The 27,773-nt window shown below is 42.1% G+C and overlaps 1 protein-coding gene across 2 annotated transcripts in view; it reads left to right on the plus strand.

Annotated features, from left to right (window-relative positions):
- Nucleotides 1-27,773, plus strand: part of LOC308516482 (ceruloplasmin) — an 87,566-nt gene that overhangs the window by 35,133 nt on the left and 24,660 nt on the right. For both annotated transcript variants that reach the window (XM_081087447.1, XM_081087446.1), the window contains exons 8-11: nt 1,356-1,508; nt 3,230-3,444; nt 22,340-22,490; nt 24,329-24,541. In XM_081087447.1, coding sequence (XP_080943573.1) covers nt 1,356-1,508; nt 3,230-3,444; nt 22,340-22,490; nt 24,329-24,541 — 732 coding nt within the window. The remainder of the gene's footprint in view (nt 1-1,355; nt 1,509-3,229; nt 3,445-22,339; nt 22,491-24,328; nt 24,542-27,773) is intronic.

The raw sequence follows: 27,773 nt of genomic DNA on the forward strand, positions 1-27,773 counted from the left end.
AGGGTCCCTGTGTTCCCTTGCACCAGGAATTGGAGTCACTGGCTCTTAGTATGAATGCACAGGAAATCAGGATCTCAGGCGCAGGTGAAAAGAAACACAGTCAAGTCACTGGTGCTTGTTGCTGCCACCTGCCCAGAGAATCGGGGTCCCTGGGCCTGTGATACGTGGGGCAAATTCCTGGTATTCACGAGATTGCTCCCAGCCCAGGGCTCAGAAGCCAGCAGTGTGCCTAGGCTCGGTTCCTGGGGTTCGCGCGTTTGCTTCCAGCCCAGGGCTCAGAAGCTGGCAGTGCGCGTAGGATCAGTTCCAAGGTGCTCGCGCACTTCCAGGCTAAAGTTCCTGGAGCGCTGAGGCCCCGGCAAGGTGTGGGTCTATCAGTTAGTTACTCTGGCGCTGCCCGCAAGCCTGCGGGAAGGGGGGATGGGCTCTGTTACTCACGGATCTGCCGCGGGGATTTCTGAACTTTTGGTGGTCTGTAGCTGTGGTCACAGGTCTCTGTCCCCGGTGGCTGCAGGGTCCTGGTATGCGTCTGCGATCAGACTGGGTGGTGCTGAGGCCAGGATCCTAGTCTCAAGCAGCTCTGTTTCCCAAGATGGCGTGGTCGTTGTGCCTGTGCTGGCCGCCCAGGAGTGTCCGCGCAGGGAGCGGGACTCCGCCGCCTAAGACTGCCAGGTTTAGCAGCCCCTTAGAAGACCTGCAGAATCTAACTGTCCCTAGCTCATACACACACACCACACGCGTCCACACACTCCTCTATCACTTCCTTGCGCTCTCACACTCTCTCCCGCCCTACCTTCCTGCTAGTCGCCATTTTGGAAGCCCCCATAACCTATTATTCCAATAAATGGTGTTTTAAATATCGCATAGAATATTTGTGTATTGTACATCTATGGTTTATTCTGTATTTGGTGATAAAATGAATTTTGGTGATGAAAAATTCACAGCAGTGTTAGTCTTCACATCCAAGATGATTGACTTTACCAGTTTGGGTGCTCAAGGTTTATAGCACTCCCCTGACTCTTAATAATAACACACATTTAGCCAACAGACTAGGCAAATAAAGCCTAGACACTCTGCATAGGTTTTTGTAGATGCATAAAGCTTGTGAACTGACTTGGATAAAAATAATAACAAATTTCAGGAACCTGAAACTGAATCAAAACACCCTGCTCATCTCTTTCTAGTCTTACCATATCAAATTGATAATGGTCTTTTAAAAACAAAGCTTTCTATTTGCTGCAGATAAGCATGTTTCTCACAGTGATTCTTGTCAGAGGACAAGCCAAAGAAAATAATTATCTTATATATTCTGTATGGTACATACCAAAGGATAATAATTCTCTCTTTGTCCCTAGGTCCTGTCATTTGGGCAGAGGTTGGAGACACCATCAGAGTCACCTTCCATAACAAAGGAGCATACCCACTCAGTATTGAGCCAATTGGGATGAGAGTCAATAAGAACAATGAGGGCACGTATTACGCCTCCCATTACAACCCCCAGAATGGAAGTGAGTACAGCACTCTCTAACAATTGACCCCACTTAACAACCCACTCACCTCTGGAAAACTGTCCCATCAAAACTGAAAACAGGACTTCTGAGATAATTGCCCAGATATCACCAGGAAGCAAGTACACCTCTGCTCCCACCAATTCCAGTTGGGTGATGGGACTTTGTCCATCCCTAACTGGACAATTATTGACAATGCTGACAGTAAGTTATTTGGGTGATATCAATTATACATTTCTGGAATACTGTTTGGGTGATTTTTTAAAAGTTTTTGCAATTATAATATTAGATGATCATTTTAGAATATTTAAAGAATCTAAATAGGTATAGTCCAAAATATCTCCATAGTTCTATAGACAACCACTAATACATTTTTATATAATTCCTCTACGCTTTCATCTGTGTATGTATAAGAAATATTTTAAACATGGTTGAGTTTGTAGTATATAAATATACTTATCACCATAATTTTATAACCAGAATTTGTTCTTAGCATTATAAGTATTTTACAAATGTATTTTAATAATACAAAATATTCCATGATATGGATGTATTTAGGTATTTTTATATGTCAAGCCTGACCAATAAAGACTAGAGGCTTTGCCACCACCTTCAGTGTGAGAGCAGGCAAGTTATTCTGTCTTTCTGGCCTAGGTTTCCTGAAGTGTAAAATTGGGAGGTTGTGAACAGGATCACCAACAAACTCTCTTTCAGTTATAAAATTATTTTTAGTTCAGTTCTGTTCAATAGAAAAGTCATTGATTGCCCCCTATTTCCAAGTGTTGTTCTAGCTGATAGAAATATAGAATTAATGCTTGCCTTTAAGAAGGTTCTGATTGGGTGGGCGTGGAGGAATATACACAATGTAACATGAAAGGTGCCAGAGACTTTCTTAAGGAGCTGTGAGGGCACAAAGAGGGGCACTTAGTCTGTTCAAGCTGCTGTAACTAAATACCACAGAATGGGTGACTTATAAAGAAGAGAAATTTATTTCTCACAATTCTGGAGGTTGGAAGTCCAAGATCAGAGCATAGTTAGGTGAGAGCCCTCTTCTGGGCCTCAGACTTCTTACTGTGTCCTCACCTAGTGAAAGGGCTAAGGAGCTCTGTGGAGCCTTTTTTATAATGGCATTAATCCACTTCAGGAGGGTTCCACTCTCATGACCCACTCACCTCCCAAAGGCCTCACCATCACATTGGACATTAGGGTTCCAGAATGTGAATTGGGGGTGAGGGTGGGGGTGGGAGTGGGGGGTTATAAACATTCTGATGGTAGCAGGCACCCATCTCAGACAGGTTTAGAGGAAGCTTCTTGGAGGAAATCACCTCATTGGGGACCTGACACAGGAGCACAAGTAGGATTTCATTCAAGTAGGATTCCATTCAACTTCATAAGGAGCTCAGAAGCAGATTATCCTAGAGTCCCAGTGGTCTGCAAACTCATTAGTCAACAGAGCCAAATATCAACAGTACAATGATTGAAATTTCCTCTGAGAGCCAGATTTTTTAAACTTAAACTATATAGGTAGGTACATTGTAATGAACTTAATTAGGGTACTCCTAAGGCTTAGGAAGAGCCACACTCAAGGGGCCAAAGACCCGCATGTGGCTTGCGAGCTGCAGTTTGCCGACCATGGTCCTAGACTAAACCCAGTCTACTTTCTGGCTCAAATCACCACATTAGAAAGTACACTTAACCTCCCAATGTGACCTTTCTTACAGGTGTGCCTCCTCCTTCAGCCTCCCATGTGGCATCTAAACAAACTTTCACCTATGAATGGACTGTCCCTGAAGAAGTGGGACCCACTTACAAAGACCCCGTCTGTCTAGCTAAGATGTATTATTCTGCTGTAGATCCCACCAAAGATATATTCACTGGGCTTATTGGGCCAATGAAAATATGCAGGAAAGGAAGTTTACATGCAAATGGGAGACAGGTAAGTCCAATCAGGGAAAATGAAAATGATTTCCAAATCCCTTTGAGTTATCATTATTACAAGAAAAATTCTGAGTTTTCTAAACATAATGAAGATTCTACACATGTTTGTCATAAATTTTTTCAGGCTTATAAGATCTGTAATTATGCAGAGATTCTCTGACTAAAATGAGTGCTACAAGATGAATTGTAAACAAAATTTTCCTTGGAATCTAAGGTTTTTTATGATACAATTAGATTTACACACACACATAAAAAGCAACCGATTAATGGTAATAATAGGTCATTTAACATTCACTGAGGAAAATATTGTTTAAAATATTTTTTAGAACTGAGAAAATGACACTGACCTAGAAATAGGAACACTTAACCCCATCATTGTTTTTTTTTAATCTAAAATAAATATTTTAATATGAACCTTTAAAAGAGAAGAATGTCTTTAAAAATGACTTCACTAGAATTATCACATCTTAAAATCATCATAATAATTCCTTTATATCATCAAATTTCTAATCAATGTTTACATTTCCTAATTGCCTTTTAAATTGTTTCAAGTTTGCTTAAATACCTAAATAATTCACACATTATGATCAGTTTCTCAAGATTTTTTTCCATAGTTTTTTTTGCAAGTCATTTATTCTATAGAAGTTTCCCATGTCTAGATTTTAGTAAATGCATTCCTATGCTGTCATTTAACATGTTTCTCTTTCAAGTTCCTGTAAGTCAGTGACTAGATATGCAAACTTGATCAGATTCAGGTCAGGTATTTTTGTGTGTTAATTTTTTTAGCAATACTACTTCATATGTAGTACTGGGTACTCTATCGGGATAGATACTACATAATTTTCTCTCCATGTTATCAATCACCAATAACCATGTTATTGGCCACTGATAACCATTTCTTAAACTAATCAGGTATTACACACTAGCAATATTCTGATCCCATCATTCCTTGTTTGCTTATTAGTTAGTATCTAATCTAATAAAAGACAAACATGAAAATTGACTGTACCTTCGCTACACCTTAAGTAACACCCACCAGCCAATCAGAGTGACTATATGCAAATTAACCCAATCAAGATGGCGGCCGGCAGCCACAGAGCTGAAGCGAGCAGGAGGCTTGGTTGCTCCAGTGATGGAGGAAGCCAAGCTTACCAGCAGGCTCTGAGCTCCACTGAAGGCAACAGAGTTTCAATTATAGAAGGTAAATAAATCCCAGAATTAAAAAAAAAAGAAAAAAAAAGAGAGGCTGGGAGCTTCTGTCTTTGGGGGGGTTGGCCAGCCTGAAAACAGCCCTCAGCCCCTTACCCAGACTGGCCAGACACCCCGGTGGGGACCCCCAAACCCTGAAGGGGGTGTGATCAGCTGCAAACAGCCATCAGCCCCTCACCCAGGCTGGCCAGGCACCCCAGTGGGGACCCATACCCTAAACGGGGTGTGACCAGCCTGCAAACACCCATCAGCCCCTCACCCAGCCTGGCCAGGCACCCCAGCGGGACCCACATCCTGATCCAGGACACCCTTCAGGGCAAACCTGCCGGCCCCCACCCATGCACCAGGCCTCTATCCTATAGAATAAAAGGGATATATGCAAATTGACCCTAATAGCAGAAAGACTGGGAATGACTGGTCACTATGACACACACTGACCACGAGGGGGAAGATTCTCAATGCAGGAGCTGCCCCCTGGTGGTGAGTGTGCTCCCACAGGGGGAGCTCTGCTCAGCCACAAGCCAGGCTGACAGCTGCCAGTACAGCGGTGGTGGTAGGAGCCTCTCCTGCCTACTCAGCAGTGCTAAGGATGTCTGACTGCAGCTTAGGCCTGCTCCCCGCTGGCAAGTGGGCATCCCCCGAGGGCTCCCGGGCTGCCAGAGTGATGTCTTACTGCCAGCTTAGGCCCAATTCCCCAGGGAACGGGCCTAAACCAGCAGGTGATCATACCCCCAAGGGGTCCCAGACTGTGAGAGGGCACAGGCTGGGCTGAGGGACCCCCCCGAGTGCACAAATTTTTGTGCACTGGGCCTCTAGTACTTCTATAAACAGAAACTTCCCCTAATGGACTATTTGCTTACTCTGAGGTACATTATATAAGGAAGCAATGACAAATGCTTAATTTTTTCCCTTTAGTTACAAGTTTTGTTTTCACCTTAGTAATTTTCCTCTAGCATACTTCAAAAGTTCTTAACAGTTACTTTTTAAGTTCTATTGTGAACTTGTAGATTTAAGCATTTTTGCTGTGCTTCAATGCATTGCCATTATGCTTATAGATGCTACATACATCCTACATACTCCACTGGAGGGAATTGTTCAGGTAGACTGCCTCATTTTTACATGTAATTGGTAGTCTTTGAAGCTTCTTTCCTAGCAGAAAAAGCTATTTTAGGTTTATTACACATTTTTGAACCTGGAATTGGCCATTTCTCCAAAGAGCCCTGGTTCTTCTGAGTAAGAAATTATTTTACAACCAGAATCTGGGTCCTGGGACTGTGGGGAGGGCTTATGGCTGCTAGGTTAATCATTATTATTATTATAATACTAGAGGCCCGGTGCACAAATATTTGTGCACTTGGGGGGGTCCCTCAGCCCAGCCTATGCCCTCTCGCAGTCTGGGACCCGTTGGGGGATATCTACCTGCTGGCTTAGGCCTGCTACCTGGGGTATCAGGCCTAAGCTGGCAGTCAGACATCACTCTGGCAGCCCAGGAACCCTCAGGGGATGTCCACTTGCCAGCAGGGAGCAGACGTAAGCTGCAGTCGGACATCCTTAGCACTGCTGAGGAGGCGGAATGGTCTCCCGCCACCATCACTGTGCTGGCAGCTGTCAGCCTGGCTTGTGGCTGAGCAGAGCTCCCCCTGTGGGAGCACACTCACCACCAGGGGGCTGTTCCTGCATTGAGAATCTGCCCCCTGGTGGTCAGTGTGTGTCATAGTGACCAGTCAGTGGTTCTGCTGTTAGGGTCAATTTGCATATTAACCTTTTATTCTATAGGATAGAGGCCTGGTGCACGGGTGGGGACCGGCTGGTTTGCACTGAAGGGTGTCCCGGATCAGGGTGTGGGTCCCGCTGGGGTGCCTGGCCAGGCTGGGTGAGGGGCTGAGGGCTGTTTTCAGGCTGGTCACACCCCGTTTAGGGTGTGGGTCCCCACTGGGGTGCCTGGCCAGCCTGGGTGAGGGGCTGATGCCTGTTTGAAAGCTGGCCAAGCCCCCCAACGGAGACCCTCACCCCATGGGGGTTAGGCCAGCTTGGGAGAGGAGCTGAGGGCTATTTTCAGGCTGGCCACAGCCCCTTCAGGGTGGGGGGTCCCGCTGGGATGCCTGGCCATCCTGGGTGAGGGGCTGATGGCCATTTTCAGACTGGCCATGCCAGTGGGCTGGAAGCAGGTATCTGGGATTTATTTATCTTCTATTATTGAAACTTTGTAACCTTGAGCAGAGCTCAGGGCCAGCAGGGCAGGTGGGAAGCTTGGCTTCCTCCATCACCAGGGGCAACCTAAGCCTCCTGCTTGCTCCAGCTCCATGGCCACCGCAATCTTAGTTAGGTTAATTTGCATATTTGCTCCTGATTGGCTGGGGATGTGGCTTGATGGTGTAGCGGAGGTACGGTCAATTTGCATATTTCTCTTTTATTAGATTGGATTTTGTTGTTAATCCTCACTTGAGGCTATTTTCCACTGATTTTTGGAAGAGTGGAAGAGAGAGGGAAAGACAGAGACAAACATCGATGTGAGAGAAACACATTGATTGGTTGCCTCTGACCAGGGCCAGAGCCCAAGGAGCCTGCAACCAAGGTACATGCCCTTGACTGGGATCAAACCCAGGACCCTTTGGTCTGCAGGCCGGTGCTCTATCCACTGAGCTAAACCAGCTATGTCTTTTCAGTGGGCAGAACTGGAAAAAAAAATTTAAGATGAAATTCATCATGAGTGTATATATAGTACACTTTCTATTCAATTTAGATCTGTGGCTTCTTTTTTTAAAACTTAACCTCATTGATCTCCCTTCAACCGCACTGAAAAATTTTAGTTCTCAATGATACCAATATAAATATGCACTCAATTCATCCCCCAAAGTACACACAACTGGCTTAAAATCACAATTACAACACTGTAGCCAATAATGTAATTACTGAAAACTTTTAAAGATTTGTTTGTAGCCTTTTTTTGTCCTCAGAGTGGATCCCACTAGGGATGTTCAGTTAAATTACAAATTTAAAGTCATTTGGAATACTTCTTCTCTATAATTTTGTCACCCACAGGATACACAGGTTTATTTATTTAACTTTACTTCTTTTTTAAGGAATTGCTTTTAAAACTGTAATGTTATTTTATAATTATGTGATGTATTTACCTGGTTTCAATACCAAATCTATAAAAAGAAGTATATTCAGAGAAGTCTAGCTTTTATCCTTTCTTTTCACTCACTATTCCCTCAATTTTAAGTAACTTATTTTTATTTTATAGTTTAATCTTTTATTTATTTTTTATTGACTTTTTTCAGAGCAGTTAAAAATTTATAGAAAATTGAGGATACAGTACAGTGATTTCCAGTATACCCCATGCCCCACCCATGAACAGCATGCCCCAATATCAGCATCCCCCAACAGGATGGTACATTAGTTACAATTGGTGAACCTACATTGATACAGCATTACCATACAAAGTCCATAGTTTACATTATGTTTTACTCTTCTGTCAACATTCTATGGGTCTGGACAAATGTATAATGACATGTATCTATCATCATCATATCATACAGTGTATTTTCACTGCCCTAAAAATACACTCTGCTCTACCTATTTATCTCTATGGAGGCAGTAAAAGACCATAGTTTACTGTCTCCATGGTTTTGCCTTTTCCAGAACATCATATAGCTGGAATCATACAGTATGTCCTTTCTAGATTGCCTTTGTTCTCTGAGTATTATGCATTTAAGTTACCTCCAACTCTTTCCTTGGCTTTCTAATTCATTTCTTTTTATTACTGAACTAGAGGTCCGGTGCACAAATTCATGCACAGGTGGAGTCCATCTGGACCACCCCAATAGGGGCCCAACAGGCTGGGGGAGTGGGAGGAGGGCCTGTGGGTGGATGGCCAGCTGAACCTACCCCTGATCAAGGTTGGGAGCAATCATGGGCTGAATCAACTGGGGCGGGGGGGGAAGGGGGGTTGCAAATTGAAGCCTGGACCAGCCTGGTTGGCTGCTGCAGTGTGTGTCACAGCTGCCAGTTGTTCTGGTCGCTGGGCTTTTATATATATATACTAGAGGCCCGGTGCACAAAAATTTGTGCACTCGGGAGGGAGGGGGTTCCCTCAGCCCGGCCTGTGCCCTCTCGCAGTCTGGGACCCCTCAGGAGATAACAACCTGCTGGCTTAGGCCTGCTCCCGGGTGGCAGAGGGCAGGCCCAATCCCTAGGTGCAGCCCCTGGTCGGGCTCATAGCAGGCTGATTGGGGAGTTGGGGCGCCGCTCCCTGTCATGCACAGAGCAGGGCGGATTGGGAGGTTGTGATGCCACCCTCAGTCACGCTCAGGGTAGGGCCGATTGGGGGGTTGGGGCACTGCCCCCTGTCATACTCAAGGCAGGATCGATGGGGAGGTTGCGGCACCACCCCCTGTCACGCACAGAGCAGGGCCAATCAGGGGTTTGGGGCTCCCCCCTGTCACTCACAGAGCAGGGTCCATCAGGGGGGTTGGGGCTCCATACCCTGTCATGCACAGAGCAGGGTCGATCAAGGGATTGGGGAGCTCCCCCCTGTCACGCACAGAGCAGGGCCCATCAGGGGGTTGAGGAGCTCCGCCCTGTCACTCACAGAGTAGGGCGGATAGGGGAGTTGAGGCACCGTCCCCTGTCACACACAGAGCAGGGCCGATCAGGGGGTTGGGGCGCCGCACCCTGTCACACTCAGGGCAGGGCCGATAAGGAGGTTATGGTTCTACCCCGTCACACACAGAGCAGGGCCCGTGGGGGTGGGGGGGTTGGGGCGCCGCACCCTATCACACACAGAGCAGGGCCGATCAGGGGGTTGGGGCTCCGCACCATGTCACACACAGAGCCGCAGGGCGATCAGGGAGTTGGGGAGCTCCCCCCTATCAGGCACAGAGCAGGGCTGATCAGGGGGTTGGGGCGCCTTCCCCTGTCACGAACAGAGCAGGGCGGATAGGGAGGTTGTGGCCCCGGGCCCTGTCACACACAGAGCCACAGGGCAATCAGGCGGTTTGGTCGCTGCTCCCTGTCATGCTGATCCCGGTGCCGGGAGGCCTCGCAGCTCCGCTCATCCCGGTGCTGGGAGGCATATTACCCTTTTACTATATAGGATAGAGGCCTGGTGCATGGGTGGGGGCCGGCTTGTTTGCCCTGAAGGGTGTCCAGGGGTCCCCACTGGGGTGCCTGGCCAGCCTGGGTGAGGGGATGATGGCTGTTTTGCAGCTGGTCACACACCCTTCAGGGTGGGGGTCCCCACTGGGGTGCCTGGCCAGTCTGGGTGAGGGGCTGAGGGCTGTTTTCAGGCTGGCGGGTGACTGAAGCTCCCAACCGCTGCTCTTTTTCTTTTTGTTTTTATTCTGGGCTAGCTTTAGCTCTGAGGCTTGGCTCCAGCTCTTAGGCCTCGGCTGCTGAAAGCAGGTATCTGGTTTGTTTGGGTTCTATAATCGAAACACTGTTTCAACTCCAGCTCTGAGATCCCGGCTGGCTGAAAGCAGGTTTCTGGGGTTTTGTTTAGCTTCTATATTTGTAACAATGTTTCAAACTGCAAGCTCAGAGGCCGGTAAGGCAGGCGGGGAATGTTGGAGTCCTCCATCACTGAAGCAAGCAAGCCTCATGTTCCCTTCAAGCTGCCTGGCTTCCGGCTGCCATCCAGGCTGGCAGTTAATTTGCATATCTTGCTGATTAGCCAATGGGAAGGGTAGCGGAGGTATGGCTAATTACCATGTTTCTCTTTTATTAGATAGGATAGATAATATGCCATTGTCTGGATGTTTCACAGTTTATTTATACATTCACCTCCTAAAAAACATTTTGGTTACTTCCAAGTCTTAGCAATAATGCATAAAGCTGCTATAAACATCCATGTGCAGGTTTTTGTGTGGATATAATATGTCAACTCCTTTGGGTAAATACCAAGGAGCCCAATTACTGGATTGTATGGTAAGAGTATGTTTAGTTTTGTAAGAGACCACCAAACTGTCTTCCACCAGCAATGAATGAGAGTTCCTATTGCTCCACTTCCTTGTCAGCATTTGATGTTTTCAGTATTTTAGGTTTTAGCCATTCTAATAGGTGTGTAGTGGTATCTTATTATTGTTTTAATTTGCATTTCCTTAATGACATATGATGTAGAGCCTCTTTTCATATGCTTATTTGCTATCTGTATATCTTCTTTGATGAGGTGTCTGTTAAGGGTTTTTGCCCATTTGTTAATTGGGTTGTTTATGTTTTTAATGTTTAGTTTTAAGAGTTGTTTTAATGTTTTTAAACAACAGACCTTTGTCAGATGTGTCTTTTGCAAATATTTTCTTCCATTCTGTGGCTTATCTTCTTACTCTCTTAATATCATATTCACAGAGCATAAAATTTAACTCTAATGATGTCCAGCTTATCAATTCTTTCTTTCATGGATTGTACCTTTGATATTTTATCTAAAAAGTTATCACTCTATCCAAAGTCCTCTAGATTTCCAATGTTACCTTCTAGTGTTCTAGTGATTTTATGACTTTGCCTTTACATTTAGGTCTGTGATCCATTTTGAATGAAATTTTTAAAGAAGGTAGGGTCTGTGTCTAGGTTGTTTTTTGCATGTGGATATCTAGTTGTTCCAGCACCATTTGTTGAAAAGTCTATCTTTGTTCCATTGTATTGCCTATGCTTGTTTGTCAGAGATTGATTGACTAAATTTATGTGGATCTATTTTTTTGTTCCCTGTTCTTTCCATTGATCTATTAATCTGTTATTTTGCCAGTACAATAATACCTTGATTACTGTAGCATTATAGTAAGTTTTGAAGTTGGAAAGTGTCAGTCCTCCAATTTTGTTCTTCAATATTTCATTGGCTATTTTGAATCTTTTGCTCTCCACCTAAACTTTATAATCATTTTTTTATGTCCACAAATAATTTGCTGAGATTTAAATTGGAATTGCATTGAATCTATAGATCTGTGCCTTGGGGGGGGGGGGGCGGGGCAAGTCTGACAACAGTATTGAGTCTTCCTATCCATGAGTATGGAATGTATTTATTTAGTTCTTTAATTTCACTCACCAAAGTTTTATAGTTTTCCTCATATAGATCTTGTACATATTTTGATAGATTTACACTAAAGTACTTCATTTTGGGGGATACTAATGTAAATTGTATTATTTTTAACTTCAAATCCACTTTTTCGTTGCTGGTATATAGGAGAGTGATTTGATTTACTTTTGTATATTATCCTGCAACCTAGCTATAATTGTTTATTAGTTACAGGAGTTTCTTTGTCAATTCTTTTGGGATTTTCTACGTAGATGATCATGTCATCTGTGAACAAAAACAGGGTATTTTTTGTTTTCTTTTTCTTTTTTTCCTTTTTTTAAATTAAATTTTATTGTTCAGATAATTACAGTTGTTCCTCTTTTTTACCCCCATAGCTCCCCTCCACCCGGTTCCCACCCCACCCTCTGTCCTTACCCCCCCCCCCCACTGTCCTCATCCATAGGTGTACGATTTTTGTCCAGTCACTTCCCACACTCCCCACACCCCTCCCCCCCCCCAGAATAGTCAGTCCACTCCCTTTCTATGCCCCTGATTCTATTATATTCACCAGTTTATTCTGTTCATCAGATTATTTATTCACTTGATTTTTAGATTCACTTGTTGATAGATGTGTATTTGTTGTTCATAATTTGTATCTTTACCATCTTCTTCTTCTTCCTCTTCTTAAAGGATACCTTTCAGCATTTCATATAATACTGGTTTGGTGGTGATGAACTCCTTTAGCTTTTCCTTATCTGTGAAACTCTTTATCTGACCTTCAATTCTGAATGATACCTTTGCTGGGTAATGATACCACAGCTTGGGTGGGACGGGGTCTCAGGGGTTCAACAGGGTGGAACAAGCAGCTATGGCTGCTCCTCAGTCCTATCCTAAGAGGCCCCACTTCTCAGTGTCCCAGTAATCGCTGCAAGTACCTCTGAGAGAAAGCCTCCCTCAAGTTCCAACCAATGGCAGACCAATTTCTCCCGTATGAGTCTGGGTCCGCAGAGACTTGCCTGGAACTGGAGTTCAGAGCAGTCGGGAGCTTGAGACTCCCTCCCGATTAAAAAAGACAACCGCGTCCTCAGTTGCCAGCCCTTTCAGCGTGCGCTGAGTCCTCGGCGGCCAGCCCTTTCCATGAGCACCCCGTTCTCAGCTGCCAGCCCTTTCCACGTGCGCTTCCGTACCTCTGCACTTTACTTCCGCACTTCCTCTGAGTCTCAGTGTGCTTTCCTCTTTCCTTCTAGTTCTAGAATTTCCACTCAGCCAGCCTTCCTGTGGTTCTGGAGGATGTCTGTTTTGTCTTTTAGTTGTATTTTTAAGTTCTCTTTTTCTTTTTATTTATGTACTTTTTTTTAGAGAGAGAAGAAGGGAGAGGAATAAAGAAATAGAAACATCATCAATTGGCTACCTCCTGTATGCCCCCCACTGGGGATTGAGCCTGCAACCTGGGCATGTGCCCTGACCAAGAATCAAACTGGTGACCTTTTGGTTCATGGGTCAATGTTCAACCACTGAGTCACTAGCTGGGCAACAAAGACAGCTTTATTTCTTTCTTCCCAATCAGTATACCTTTTTTTTTTTTTCTTGTCTCATTACATTAGCTAAGACTTCCAGTACAACATTAAAAGTAATGGTAAGAGGAGACATCCTTCCCTGGTACCTGATTTTAGTGGGAAAACTTTTAGTTTCACACCATAAAGTCTGATGTTAGGAGTAGTTTTTTTTGTGTGTAAATATTTTTTAAGTTAAGGAATTTCTCTTTGCTCTTAGTTTACTGAGAGTTTTTAGTCATAAATGGGTGTTGGATTTTGTTAAATTCTTTTTTCCTGCATCTATTTACATGATCATGTGATTTTTCTTCTTTAGATTATTGATTTGATGGTTCACATTAACTGATTTTAGAATGTTGCACCAGAATTGCATACCTGGGATAAATCCCACTTGATCATGAAATCTATAATAATAAAAGCATAGTATACTAATTAGACTGGCAGCCAAACGACCTTCCTGAAGACCTTCCAGATGAAGCTGGGGCTGCAAGGGCCAAGCCCCTTGCATTAATTTCCTGCATGCAAGAATTGTTATATTTCTAATATTGTTATATTTACTAGAGGCCCAGTGCCCCAAAATTTGTGCACTCGGGGGGTCCCTCAGCCCGGCCTGTGCCCTCTCGCAGTTTGGGACCCTTTGGGGGATGACCACCTGCTGGCTTAGGACCGCTCCCTGGGGTATCAGGCCTAAGCTGGCAGTCAGACATCACTCTGGCAGCCCAGCAGCCCTCAGGGGATATCCACTTGTCAGCGGGGAGCAGGCTTAAGCTGCAGTCGGACATCCTTACTGCTGTTGAGGAGGCAGGAGAGGCTGCCACCACCACCGCTGTACTGGCAGCCGTCAACCTGGCTTGTGGCTGAGCAGAGCTCCCCCTGTGGGAGCACACTGACCACCAGGGGGCAGCTCCTGCTTTGAGCATCTGCCCCATGGTGATCAGGGTGTGTCATAGTGACCAGTCATTCCCAGACCTTCTGCTGTTAGGGTCAATTTGCATATTACCCTTTTATTCTATAGGATAGAGGCCTGGTGCATGGGTGGGGGCTGGCAGGTTTGCCCTGAAGGGTGTCCTGGATCAGGGTGTGGGTCCCGTTGGGGTGCCTGGCCAGGCTGGGTGAGGGGCTGAGGGCTGATTGCAGACTGGCCACATCCCCTTCAGGGAGGGGGTCCAGCCTGGATGAGTGTCTGATGGCTGTTTGCAGGCTGGCCACAGACCCTTCAGGGTGGGGGTCCCCGCTGGGGTTCCTGGCCAGCCTGGGTGAGGGGCAGATGGCTGTTTGCAGTCTGGCCAAGCCCCCCAGTGGGGACCCTCACCCCATTAGGGTGTGGCTGATGGCTGTTTGCAGGTTGGCCACAGCCCCTTCAGGGTGGGGGTCCCCGCTGGGGTGCCTGGCCAGCTTGGGTGAGGAGCTGATGGCTGTTTGCAGGCTGGACACACCCCTTCAGGGTAGGGGTCCTCCCTGGGGTGCCTGGCCAGCCTGAGTGAGGGGCTGAGGGCCATTTTCAGGCTGGCCACATCCCCTTCAGGATGGAGGGGTCCTGCTGGGTGCCTGGACAGTCTGGGTGAGGGGCTGATGGCTGTTTGCAGGCTGGCCACGGCCCCCAGCCACCAAAGCTCCCAGAGGAGGCTTGCTGGAAGCAGGTATCTGGGATTTATTTAGCTTTTATAATTGAAACTTTGTTGCCTTGAGCGGAGGCCATAGCTGACCAGGGCAGGCGGGAAGCTTGGCTTCCTGCATCGCTGGGGCAACCAAGCCTCCTGCTTGCTGCAGCTCCGTGGTTGCTGGCCGCATCTTGGTTGGGTTAATTTGCATATAGTCACTCTGATTGGCTGGTGGGATTTCCTTGAGGTGTAGTAGGGGTGCGGTCAATTTGCATGTTTCTCTTTTATTATATTAGACTAGAGGCCTGGTGCACAAAAATTTGTGCACTCAGGGGGAGGGGCGGTCCCTCAGCCTGGCCTGTGTCCTCTCGCAGTATGGGACACCTCAGGGGATGACCACCTGCTGGCTTAGGCCCGCTCCCCGGGGGATTGGGCCTAAGATGGCAATCAGACATCCCTCTGGCAGCCCAGCAGCCCTCGGGGGATGCCCACTTGCCAGCGGGGAACAGGCTTAAGCTGTAGTCGGACATCCTTAGTGCTGCTGAGGAGGCAGGAGAGGCTGCCACCACCACTGCTGTACTGGCAGCTGTCAGCCTGGCTTGTGGCTGAGCAGAGTTCCTCCCATGTGAGAGCACCCTGACCACCAGAGGGCAGCTCCTGCATTGAGCTTCTCCCCCCTGGTGGTCAGTGTGTGTCATAGTGACCAGTCATTCCCAGTCTTTCTGCTGTTAGGTTCAGTTTGCATATAACCCTTTTACTATATAGGCTAGAGGCCTGGTGCATGGGTGGGGGCCGGCAGGTTTGCCCTGAAGGGTGTCCCGGATCAGGGTGGGGGGTCCTGCTTGGGTGCCTGGCCAGCCTGGATGAGGGGATGATGGCTGTTTGCAGCTGGTCACACCCCCTTCAGGGTGGGGGTCCCCACTGGGGTGCCTGGCCAGTCTGGGTAAGGAGATGATGGCTGTTTGCAGCTGGTCACACCCACTTCAGGGTGGGGGTCCCCACTAGGGTGCCTGGCCAGTCTGGGTGAGGGGCTGAGGGCTGTTTTCAGGCTGGCGGGTGACTGAAGCTCCCAACCTCTCCTTTTTTTCTTTTTTTTTTAAATTCTGGGATTTATTTACCTTCTATGACTTTCACTGGAGCTGAGAGCCTGCTTTAGCTCTGAGGCTCGGCTCCTACTCTGAGACCTTGGCTGCTGAAAGCAGTTATCTGGGTTTGTTTGGGTTCTATAATTGTAACACTGTTGCAGTCCTGCTCACTCAGCTCTGACGGCTGAAAGCAGGTTTCTGGGGTTTGTTTAGCTTCTATAATTGTAACATAGTTGCTTAGAGTGCAAGCTCAGAGGCCGGCAGTGGCAGGCGGGGAACCTTGGCTTCCTCCATCACTAAAGCAAGCAAGCCTCCTGTTCGCTTCAGCTGCCTGGCTGCCGGCCGCCATCTTAGTTGGCAGTTAATTTGCATATCTCGTTGATTAGCCAATGGGAAGGGTAGCAAAGGTATGGTTAATTACCATGTTTCTCTATTATTAGATAGGATACATTGTTGAATTTGATTTGCTAATATTTTGGGGCGCATTTTACATCTATATTCCTTAGAGATATATTGGTCTGTAGTTTTCTTGTAATGTCTTTGTCTCATTATGGTATTAGAACAATTCTGTCCTTTTAGAATGAGAAAACAAGCATTTCCTCTGTTTCTATCCTCTGAAGAAGATTGTATAGAATGTGCATAATTTCTTCCTTAAATTGTATAGCATGTGCATAATTTCTGCCTTAAATGTTTGATAGAATTCACCAATGAACCCAGCTGTGCCTGGTGCTTTCTGTTTTGAACAGTTCTTTAGGAGATATGAGTCTATTCAGATTGTCTGTTCTTGTGTGATCTTGGCTAACTGTCTTTTACAGAATTTATCCATTTTATCTAAGTTCCCAATTTTATAGGCATATAATTTTTATAGTATTCCTTTATTATCCTTTTAATGTTCATAGGATCAGTAGTGATGTCCCAGGTTTCATTTCTAATATTAGTAATTTGTGTTCTCTCTCTTTTTCACTTAGTCTGCTTTGAGGCTTATTGATTTTATCAATATTTTCAAAGAATCACCTTTTAGTTTCATTGATTTTTTTGTATTGAGTTCCTGTTTTCAATGTCATTGAATACTTCTCTAATTCTTATTCTTTTATTTTTTAAATAAACAAATATGTATGTGTATGTGTATCCATATCCTTGCTTTTTTTTCACTTTACAATATAATCCATAATTCCCTCCCATCTGTAATATATGGAGATATTCCACATTCATTTTTTACAGTAGCTATTGCTCCATAGTATAGAAATGCTACAGTTTATATAGCCAATCTACTATTAGATAGGGGGTTGGGTTGTTTCCAGTCTATCCTTCTATAAATACAATACAATGGGTAGCCTTATTCATACATCTCTTTGTATTTTTGCCAGCATACCTTTGGGATAAATTCCTAAAAGTGATATTACTTGGACAAAAGATAAGTACATATAAAATTTTACTAGATTTTGCCAAATTTCCTGCCATAAGAATTGTGCTATATTGTATCCTTACCAGGTATATTGTGAGATGATCTGTTTTTCCAAAAATTTGGAAATTTTTACTAATCTAATAAGACATAAACAGTATCTCTATAATTTTAATGTTTGTTGTTGTTATTGTTACTAGTATTTGAGCATCTTTTCAAATGGTTAAGAACTATTTTCACTTCTTTTATTTGACTGTTTATATCTATAGCTCATCTTTTTACATGTTTATTTTTCTTCACTGATTTGGAAACTATTAATACATTAGGGGTAGAAACCCTTTGTCTGAGATATTAATTGTAAATATTGTTTTCTTAGTTATTTTTCTTTTGTTTATGTTATTTGCCATGTAAAATTTTTATTTCTATCATCTTTTCCTGTCTCATTTATAGAGTTTGTCATAGTTAAGAAAGTTTTTCCATTTCCCAGGTTTTAAAGGAATTCACCCATACTGCCTTCAAGTGCTTGTATGGTTTTATTTTTCACATTTAAATCTCTGTTCCATTTAGAATTTATCCAGGTGTATGGTTGAGAAATGGATCAAATGTATCTCTTTCTATATGACTATCCAGACATCTCAACACCATTTATTAACTTTTCCTCATTGATTTGAAAGCTGCCTTTATCAGATACCAAAAATTTCATAATACACAGCCCTAACCGGTTTGGCTCAGTGGCTAGAGCATCAGCCTGCAGTCTCAAGGATCCCAGGTTTGATTCTGGTCAAGGGCATGTACCTTGGTTGTGGGCACATCCCCAGTGGGGAGTGTGCAGGAGGCAGCTGATCGATGTTTCTCTCTCATCGATGTTTCTAACTCTCTATCCCTCTCCCTTCCTCTCTGTAAAAAATCAATAAAATATATTTTTTAAACATTTTTCATATACAATTCAGCCTTTTTCTTGATTTTCTATTCTAATTCATTCATCTCTATATATCCATGCACCAATATCATACTATTTTAATTATAGCATCTATATAATATATATAATGACTAGTAGCCATACTTCATTGCACTTCTTTTTCACCACTTTAACAGCTCTTTTTGCTAACTTATTCTTTCTAATAAACCTTATAAAACCTTACCTGGCTCCAAGGGGAAAAAAGCCTAACAGTGTTTGGTTGGGATTGTCTAAATATACAAATTAAATTATGAAAAACAGACATCATTTCTTTTTATTATTGATCTTAGAGATAGAGAGAAAGGGAGAGGGAGGGAGTGAGGGAGGAGAGAGAGAGAGAGAGAGAGAGAGAGAGAGAGAGAGAGAGAGAGAGAGAGAAACATCAATGTGAAAGAGAAACATTGATCCATTGCCTCCTGTATTCGCCCTGACCAAGGATGGAACCCACAACCTGGTTATGTGCCCTGACAGGGAATGAAACTCACACCCTTCAGTGTATGAGATGATGGGTGCTCCAACCAACTGAACCGCACTGGCCAGGGCAGAACAGACATCATTATAAATTTGAGTCACTCTACAGAAGAACATGTTTTTCCATTTATTCAAGCCTACTTTTGTGTTTTTCAGGAGTATTTTATAGTTTCTTTTATATAGGCTTTAGATAATTTTTGTTAAGTTTATATCTGTATTTTTTTATTTGGCAATTATAAATTAAAAATTTTAAAACATGTAACTGAAAGAAAAATGGTTTTCTACCTCTGGATCCCATTCTTTGATCTTGTGCTTACCTTGGGAAGGAATAAAAGGAGACTAGTATTTATTGAACTCTTTCCAGGCACTTTCACACATACCACTTCATTTAGCCTTCCCAACCCAAGAGGCTAAATATTGTTATCCCCACTTTTTCGAGAGGAGGAACTGGTGAGTTGAGATTTAAAATGTGAGTTTTATCCTCTGCATGTTTCATCATCTTCATTTTGCAAATGAAGGAGTCACTACACAGGAAGGTCTACAGGAGGCAGTAAAAGTTTTCATCCTGGCTCTTTCACTTACCAGCCATGTGGCTTCAGATTGGGTACAATATTTGAATAATGTAAAATAGTGCCTTGTTTAGTGTCTGATCTTAATGAAGATAACTATTATTTTACCACTATGATATTGGCTATTAGTTGGTATTTTAAATTTTTATTTCTGGCTTACTGAAAACGTTTTTCTATTTAAAATCACTTGAGCGTTAGCCTGCGGACCAAAGGGTCCCAGGTTTGATTCCCGGTCAAGGGCATGTACCTTGGTTGCAGGCTCCTCCTGGCCCAGACCCTGGTCCGGGGCATGCAGGAGGCAACCAATCAATGTGTTTCTCTCACATTGATATTTCTATCTGTCTTTCCCTCTCTCTTTCACTCTCTCTCTAAAAATCAATGGAAAAAATATCCTCAGGTGAGGATTAAAAAAAAAAAAAGTAAAAAAAACATCACTTGAGCCGCTCAGAAAACGTCCTGTGTTAGGCACAGAATTCATTGCTAAATAAGACAGACAGGTCAGTTTCCTGTTCTAATTGGGTTTATATTGTAACGTGTGGTGTAGCAGAGAAGTGGGCGGGATGCGTGTGAAGTGGGTGGGAAAGAGAGAAGATAAGCAAACACACAAAAAATGGAAATAGATAACTTCAGAAAGTGACAAGAGTTTTAAAAAACAAAATAGGGTAATATCATAGTAAATAGAATTTCTAGTTTAGATAAAGTGGAGGTAATATTCGGGGTAAGATTTAAATTTCATGGAGCAGCCTTGCAAAGATCTGGGGGGAAAACAAAGGGCTTTTGCCAGGGTGTCAAATTTTATAAGAATTTATTTTTAGATTTTCTTGAAATTATTTTTTAAATTAATAAAATAAAAAAGATATATTAAACATTTTTTTTTCTCCTTTACCTTATAAGTGTAACAACTACATTAAGGATTTCCTAATGTTGAACTATCCTTGCACTTCTGCAAAAAGACATTGCTTAATTATGGTGTGTTTTTTCCCCCAATATATCTGTGTTGAATTTGATAGTGTTTGTTTATTTATTTATTTATTTATTTTTAATCATTACTGTTGTAAGTATTATAGATGTCCCCTTTTATCCCCACTGACCTCTTCTAGCCCACACCCACCCCCCACTCCAGGCCTTCACTACACTATTGTCTGTGTCCATGGGTTATGCATATATGACAGTGTTTTATTTAGAATTTCTCATCTAGGCTATAAGTGATACCAGTTTAAATTTTGTGTGCATTTTCAGGCATTATATCATGGTTATCTTCATTAAATAAATTGAGAAGATTCTTATGTTTTTAATATTGTGGAAGAGTTTAAATAGATAGGAACCCATCTGCTACTTAGAAATTTTTGACTTTGTAACTTTTAAGAAGTAGTTATGTTATTTATGTTTTAATCACTGTTTTTATTTCACCCATGGGTATTGGTATATTCTGGTACCTCCTTCTAAGTCACCTGATCACATTTATTGTACACAGTGGTCTTTATTTATCTTTCATACATGTGATTATATTCTGTTCTCATTTCCCATGTGGAATATTTGGAATCTCAATTTTTTTTTGTTAGACTCGCCAGAGGTTTGTGTATTTTATTGGTCTTTACAAAGACTACATTTTCAGGTATAGCTATTTTAATGTTCTAATTTATTAATTTCTATGTTGTCTTATTAAATTTTCTTTTTATAATTTTATGTTTCTAAAATATTTAGATATTTATTTTTATTTGGTTTTGTTAAAATAAAAAGTACTTCAGACTCTCAGTTTATATGTTTAGTTATATTCCATACATTATAACTCATGGTGTTCTCATGGACGTTATTTACTACATATGTAATAATTCACTTTTATTTCCTCTTTGATCTAAGAGTTATTTGGATTAAATATGATCTTTCTAAGTTTTTTAGTTTTTTGTCCTTTTATTAGTAATTTTTAGTTATGTTTCATTAAAATCAGAAAATGTGACCTGTAAACTTCCACTTAATTTTTCTCTGCAGATTAGAATATAAAGTGATTGTAGTGGTCCCCTGTTGGAAACCTTACACATCTGAAAATCTTTTTGTTGTTCTTTGCCTGATACAGAATTTTCGTAACATAATCTTTTCCCCAACAAAAACACAAATACTACTCCAACTTCCTCTGACATTTATTGTAGTAGGGAAGTCCAATGATTTCCACTATTATTTATTATCATTATGTCTCTCCTTTTATAACTTGTCTTTAAAATCATTGCTATGTGTATATTTTTCATCTTTTCTTCTGATTTATGTGAGCTTTTTTAAGATCATCTCCACTATTGATTTTCTGTAGGATCTAGCCTCAGATCTCTGCTTTAGTTGAATTTTTAAAATTTGATAATTATGTTTTTGATCTGAAAACAATCTCAGGAGAAAGACATGCAATCATCTCTGAATTTTCTCTCTTGCGAGGCAGTAACTTGTACTTAGAGGCTCATATGCTTTGATTACTTAGATTGACTGCCTTCTTCTGAACTACTGAATCATTTCATAGACCAGATAGCATTTCTGCTTCCTTATTTTTCACCAGGGATGGGGGAACAGGAGTAAGAGTGCTTGTTCAGATGCCTTGAGGTTATGAAAATTCCTGTTCCAATTTATCTAGCAGGCTATTTTTCTTAAGATGATGTTTCCCTCTAACTGCTTCCTCCTACTCTGCCTTACAGGATTCTTCATTTTCATGAATGCAGATGGCACTTTCCCTGATTTCTAGCACAGGCACATGTCCCCTTACCCCATTTGAACAATTGTTTTTGGTGGGTTCAATGAGTATCTGCAGAGCTGGCAGGAAGATAAGGAGAAGAGAGTCAGAACTTTTAGGTACAGCGAAAGGCTTAGGTTATTATGTTGAACCAAAATTCCACTACACAGATACTAAGAAAAACTCTAGTGGTCAACTGGATGAGTCTGTGAGTGCATTTACAAAGAGGAATGGAAACTTCTGTTCTTCAAAAATAATGTTGTGTACATGGGAGTCTTTCTGCTTTACTTCTTCTGCCTTCACCTTATTGTTCTTGTTGTTATTTACAGAAAGATGTAGACAAGGAGTTCTATTTGTTCCCTATAGTGTTTGATGAGAATGAGAGTTTGCTCTTGGATGATAATATAAAAATGTTTACAACTGCATCTGATCAGGTGGATAAAGACGATGCAGAATTTCAGGAATCTAATAAGATGCACTGTAAGTACTGCCTCATCCACCAGTGCTTCAAGTTATTTCAGTGTTGCACATGGAATGCTTTTAATTATACCAAAATTCCAACAGCTTTGCCTATTGTTCAATTTTCAATAAACAAATATAGTGAGGGTAATATCACTGATTATTTAATGTATTGTTCAGTTACTCCTCATCTCACTTAATTCAGGATAAAACATACAAAATATGTCAATTAGATGCATGTTGCTTAGTATGTGATCAGCATCATGCAGGGTTTCTTAGAAATGCAAATTCTTAGACCCCAACCCTGACCTACTGAATCATAAATTCTGGGTGTGGGGACAGCAATCTATGCTTAACACACCCTCCAGGTGATTCTGATCTATGTTCAAGTTTTGAGAACTGCTGATTAGATGCTTTTCTCATCTGTGGCTTAAGAATGGCAGGCTCACCGTATTATTTAATATGAAGAAAGATATGGTCTCTGCTCTTAATAAACTTCAATAATTCTCACCCTTGACTACACATTAGAATCAACTGGGAGCTTTTAAAAACTATTAAAGCTATTTTTTAAATGCTCAGGACAACCTCCAGAGCATCGGTTCTCAACCTATGGGTCACGAGCCCTTTGGGGGTCGAACAACCCTTTCACAGGGGTCGCCTAAGAACATCGGGAAACACATATATAATTACATATTGTTTTTGTGATTAATCACTATTCTTTAATTATGTTCAATTTGTAACAATGAAAATACATCCTGCATACCAGATATTTACATTATGATTCATAACAGTAGCAAAATTACAGTTATGAAGTAGTATCGAAAATAATTTTATGGTTGGGGGTCACCACAACATGAGGAACTGTATTAAAGGATCGCGGCATTAGGAAGGTTGAGAACCACTGCTCCAGAGGTTTTTATTTAATTGAAATCTGGCATCAGATTTATTTTTAGCTCCCAGTGTAATTCTAAAATGCAGTTAGGGTTCAGAAATAGTGAGCTAATTGTTTTTTAAAAAATAAACAAAAACAAAAACCCACCACACCACTAATGGACAACATGTGAAAATGATTGTAGCAAGAAGAAAAAAATGTAAAGTTGTTTTATAGATTTTTTTAAAAAATTGGATTGATACTAGTTACATAACTCACAATCTTTAAAATAATACTTTTGATTTAGCATTTTTGCATTCTGGAGGAGCCAAAGATATTATCTATCAAAAACAGCAGTGAGAGAAAACTTCCTGCAAATACTCTGCCCTATTTTTTTTTAATATATTTTATTGATTTTTCACAGAGAGGAAGGGAGAGAGATAGTTAGAAACATCGATGAGAGAGAAACATCGATCAGCTGCCTCCTGCACATCTCCCACTGGGGATATGCCCACAACCCAGGCACATGCCCTTGACCGAAATCGAACCTGGGATCCCTCAATCCACAGGCCGACACTCTATCCACTGAGCCAAACCGGTTTCGGCATACTCTGCCCTATTAATTCAAGAGAAATCACAGAATTTTCCATCTAGAACAACAAACCCATTCCCAGTCTACAGTGCCCAGGAAGAGGTGGTATTTCTCATATACTTAGGTGTTCACAATATGACCCTTGAGAGAACTGAAAAGTGGCTAGCTTGGAAGAACAGTAAGATTCCCAGGGCACAGAACTCTGAGAACACTGCATTTAGCTCTGCTCCTTTCTGCTCTCGAGGGAACATCAAGAAATTGCAAAGCCACTGCTGACACAGAAAGGAGTAGAGAGGCCAGAATGGGTCTTTTAAAAATTAAATAAAGTTAGCTCTGGAAAGTCTAGGAGGTTATGAGGTAAACCACTTTCAAAATGTTGTTTTTCACCTTTTACAGCCATGAATGGATTTATGTATGGGAATCAGCCTGGTCTCAATATGAGCAAAGGAGATTTGGTCACATGGTACTTATTCAGTGCTGGAAATGAAGCCGATGTACACGGGATTTACTTCTCAGGAAACACGTATCTGTCAAGAGAAGAAAGGAGGGACACAGCAAACCTCTTCCCTCAAACAAGTCTCACACTCACCATGCAGCCTGATACTGAAGGTGTATTTCTTTAAAGTCAAGACAAGTCTCTATTGGATCAATTCCTGAGGTTTTGATTTATAATTATGTGGTGGGTGATAAACTCATCCCTTCCCCAAGCTTCCCAAGTACCATTCCTTCCCTTGGAAGAGCAAGACTAGGCAACTCCCTGGTATATGCCAAACAGGTCCACTTCCTGTTTGTGGGTAGGAGGGAAGTGAGTGACAAAAGAATAGACTGGGATGTCTCCCATTTCCACAAAGCAGAATCCTTAACACATTCTACTTTTTTACTATGGTTCTTTTAAAGATAGCTGGTGTAACCAAACTCAGGTTTAGCTTTTTAATGCAACAAAAGCCAAACTTGTGAGAAAGGTGCTGGTGAAAAAGAAAGCACTATATTTATTTAAGTATTGGCCCCTTGAGAAGATGGGGACTTTTTTTAATTTCTTTATTGATTAAGTTATTACATATGTGTCCAGTACCCCCTATCCCGCCGACTCATGCCCTCACCCCCCTGTTGTCTGTGTCCATTGGTTAGGCCTATATGCTTGCATGTAAGCCCTTTGGTTGATCTCTCCCCCTTACGCCCACCCTCCCCTACCTTCCTTCTGAGGTTTGATCTGATCGGTGCTTCTCTGTCCCTGGATCTGTTTTTGTTCATCAGTTTATGTTGTTCATTACATTCCACAAATGAGTGAGATCATGTGATATTTATCTTTCTCTGACTGGCTTATTTCACTTAGCATAATGCTCTCCAGTTCCATCCATGCTGTTGCAAATGGTAAGAATTCCTTCTTTTTTACCGCAGCATAGTATTCCATTGTGTAGATGTACCACAGTTTTTTAATCCACTCATCTACTGATGGGCACTTAGGCTGTTTCCAAATCTTAGCTATGGTGAGTTGTGCCACTATGAACATAGGGGTGCATATATCCTTCCTAACTGGTGTTTCTAGTTTCTTGGGATATATTCCTTGAAGTGGGATCACTGGGTCAAATGGGAGTTCCATTTTTAGTTTTTTGAGGAAACTCCATACTGTTCTCCACAGTGGCTGCACCCGTCTGCATTCCCACCAGCAGTGCATGAGGGTTCCTTTTTCTCCACATGCTTGCTAGCACTTGTCCTTTATTGATTTGTTGATGATAGCCATTCTGACAGGTGTGAGATGGTATTGCATTGTCGTTTTAATTTGCATCTCTCAGATGATTAGTGACTTTGAGCATGTTTTCATATGTCTTTTGGCCTTTCTTCTGTCTTCTTTCAAAAAGTGCCTATTTAGGTCTGTTGCACATTTTTTGATTGGATTGTTTATCTTCCTTTTGTTAAGTTGTATGAGTTCCCTATAAATGTTGGAGATTAAAGCCTTATGAGTGTAACATTTGCAAATATGTTCTCCCATGCAGTGGGCTTTCTTGTTGTTTTGTTGATGGTTTCTTTTGCTATACAAAAGCTTTTTATTTTGATGTAGTCCCATTTGTTTATTTTCTCTTTCGTTTCCATTGCCCTAGGAGCAGTATCAGTGAAGAAATTCCTTCAGCATATGTCTGAGATTTTGCTGCCTGTGGATTCCTCTAGTATTTTTATGGTTTCCCATCTTATGTTTAAGTCCTTTATCCATTTTGAGTTTATTTTTGTGTATGGTGTAAGTTGGTGGTCTAGTTTCATTTATTTTTGCACGTATCTGTCCAATTTTCCTACACCATTTATTGAAGAGACTATCTTGACTCCATTGTATGTTCTTGCCTCCTTTGTCAAATATTAATTGAGCATATTGGTTCGAGCCAATTTCTGGGCTCTCTATTCTAATCCGTTGATCTATATGTCTGTTCTTTTGCCAGTACCAGGCAGTTTTGAGAACAGTGGCTTTGTAATACAGCTTGATATCTGGTGTTGAGATCCCACCTACTTTGTTCTTCTTTCTCAAGGAGATGGGGACTTTTGTCCCAAAGCCTATCTTAACAACTCTGGTCAAGCTAACAAATTCTATAGGGCTGAAAGAGGGAGGAGAAAACTGTGGACATGTATGATGTGTAGGATGTAAAGGACGTCTTCCCATAGGCTTTGATATGGATCTTTATGGTGACCATTCTTGAGTTGGCTATCTGGTCTTTTTGTCTGCTGAGTTCCTATGACTGAGTGGTTGGCATCAGCTGGGTCTTGAGACCAGGCTGCTTCCTAAGTTTGCATAGGAATGGAAAATCCTGAACTATAAAGTATATTTTAAAACTTTTAACATGTAAGCACTAGTTTCAAGAGAAAAATCAGGTCACAGTAGTAAATTGGGTTTAACACTTACTCAGATTAATATGGGTTGCTTTATATAGATTTTTTTAATGTTTTTCTTGTTCATTCTTATTTTTTAATTAAATCTTTATTGTTGAAAGGATTACAAATGTCCCTTTTTTCCCCGCTTGAAACATTCTAGCCTGCCCTGACACCCTACCCCAGGACTTCACCACCCTATTATCTGTGTCCATAGGTTATGCATATATGCAAGTTCTTAGGTTGCCCTCCTCCTACCTACCACCCTCTCCCACCTTCCCTCTGAGATTCCACAGTCTGTTCTATACTTCCATGTCTCTAGACCTATTTTTTTCATCAGTTTATTGTTTTCATTAGATTCCACACATGAGTGAGATCATATGATACTTATCTTTCTCTGACTTGCTTATTTCGCTTAGCATAATACTCTCCAGGTCCATCCATGCTGTCTTAAAGGGTAAGAGATCCTTCTTTTTTACTGTTGCATAGTATTCCATTGTGTAAATGTACCACAGCTTTTTTATCCACTCATCTACTGATGGGCACTTGGGCTGTTCTTGTGCCAGTACCAGATGTTAGCTATTGTAAATTGTGCTGCTATGAACATTGGGGTAAATACATTCTTTCTGATAGGTGTTTCAGGTCTCTCAGGATATATTCTTAGAATTGGGATCACTGGGTCAAATGGCATTCCATATTTTTTGAGAGAACTGCATACTGTTTTCCCACCAGCAGTGTACTAGTGTTCCCTTTTCTCCACATCCTCACCAGCACTTGTCACTTGTTGATTGGTTGATGGTAGTTTTCTGTCAGGTATGAGCTGATACCTCATTGTCATTATATTTTGCATCTCTCTGATGGTCAGTGGCTTTGAGCATTTTTCATATGTCTCTTGGCCATCTGTATGTCTGCTTTGGAGAAGTGTCTATTTAGGTTCTTTTCTTATTTTTTAATTGGATTGTTTGTCTTTCTTTTGTTAACTTGTATG

This window comes from Myotis nattereri, assembly GCF_964212035.1.
Source record: "Myotis nattereri genome assembly, chromosome: 3".
Lineage (NCBI taxonomy): Eukaryota > Metazoa > Chordata > Mammalia > Chiroptera > Vespertilionidae > Myotis > Myotis nattereri.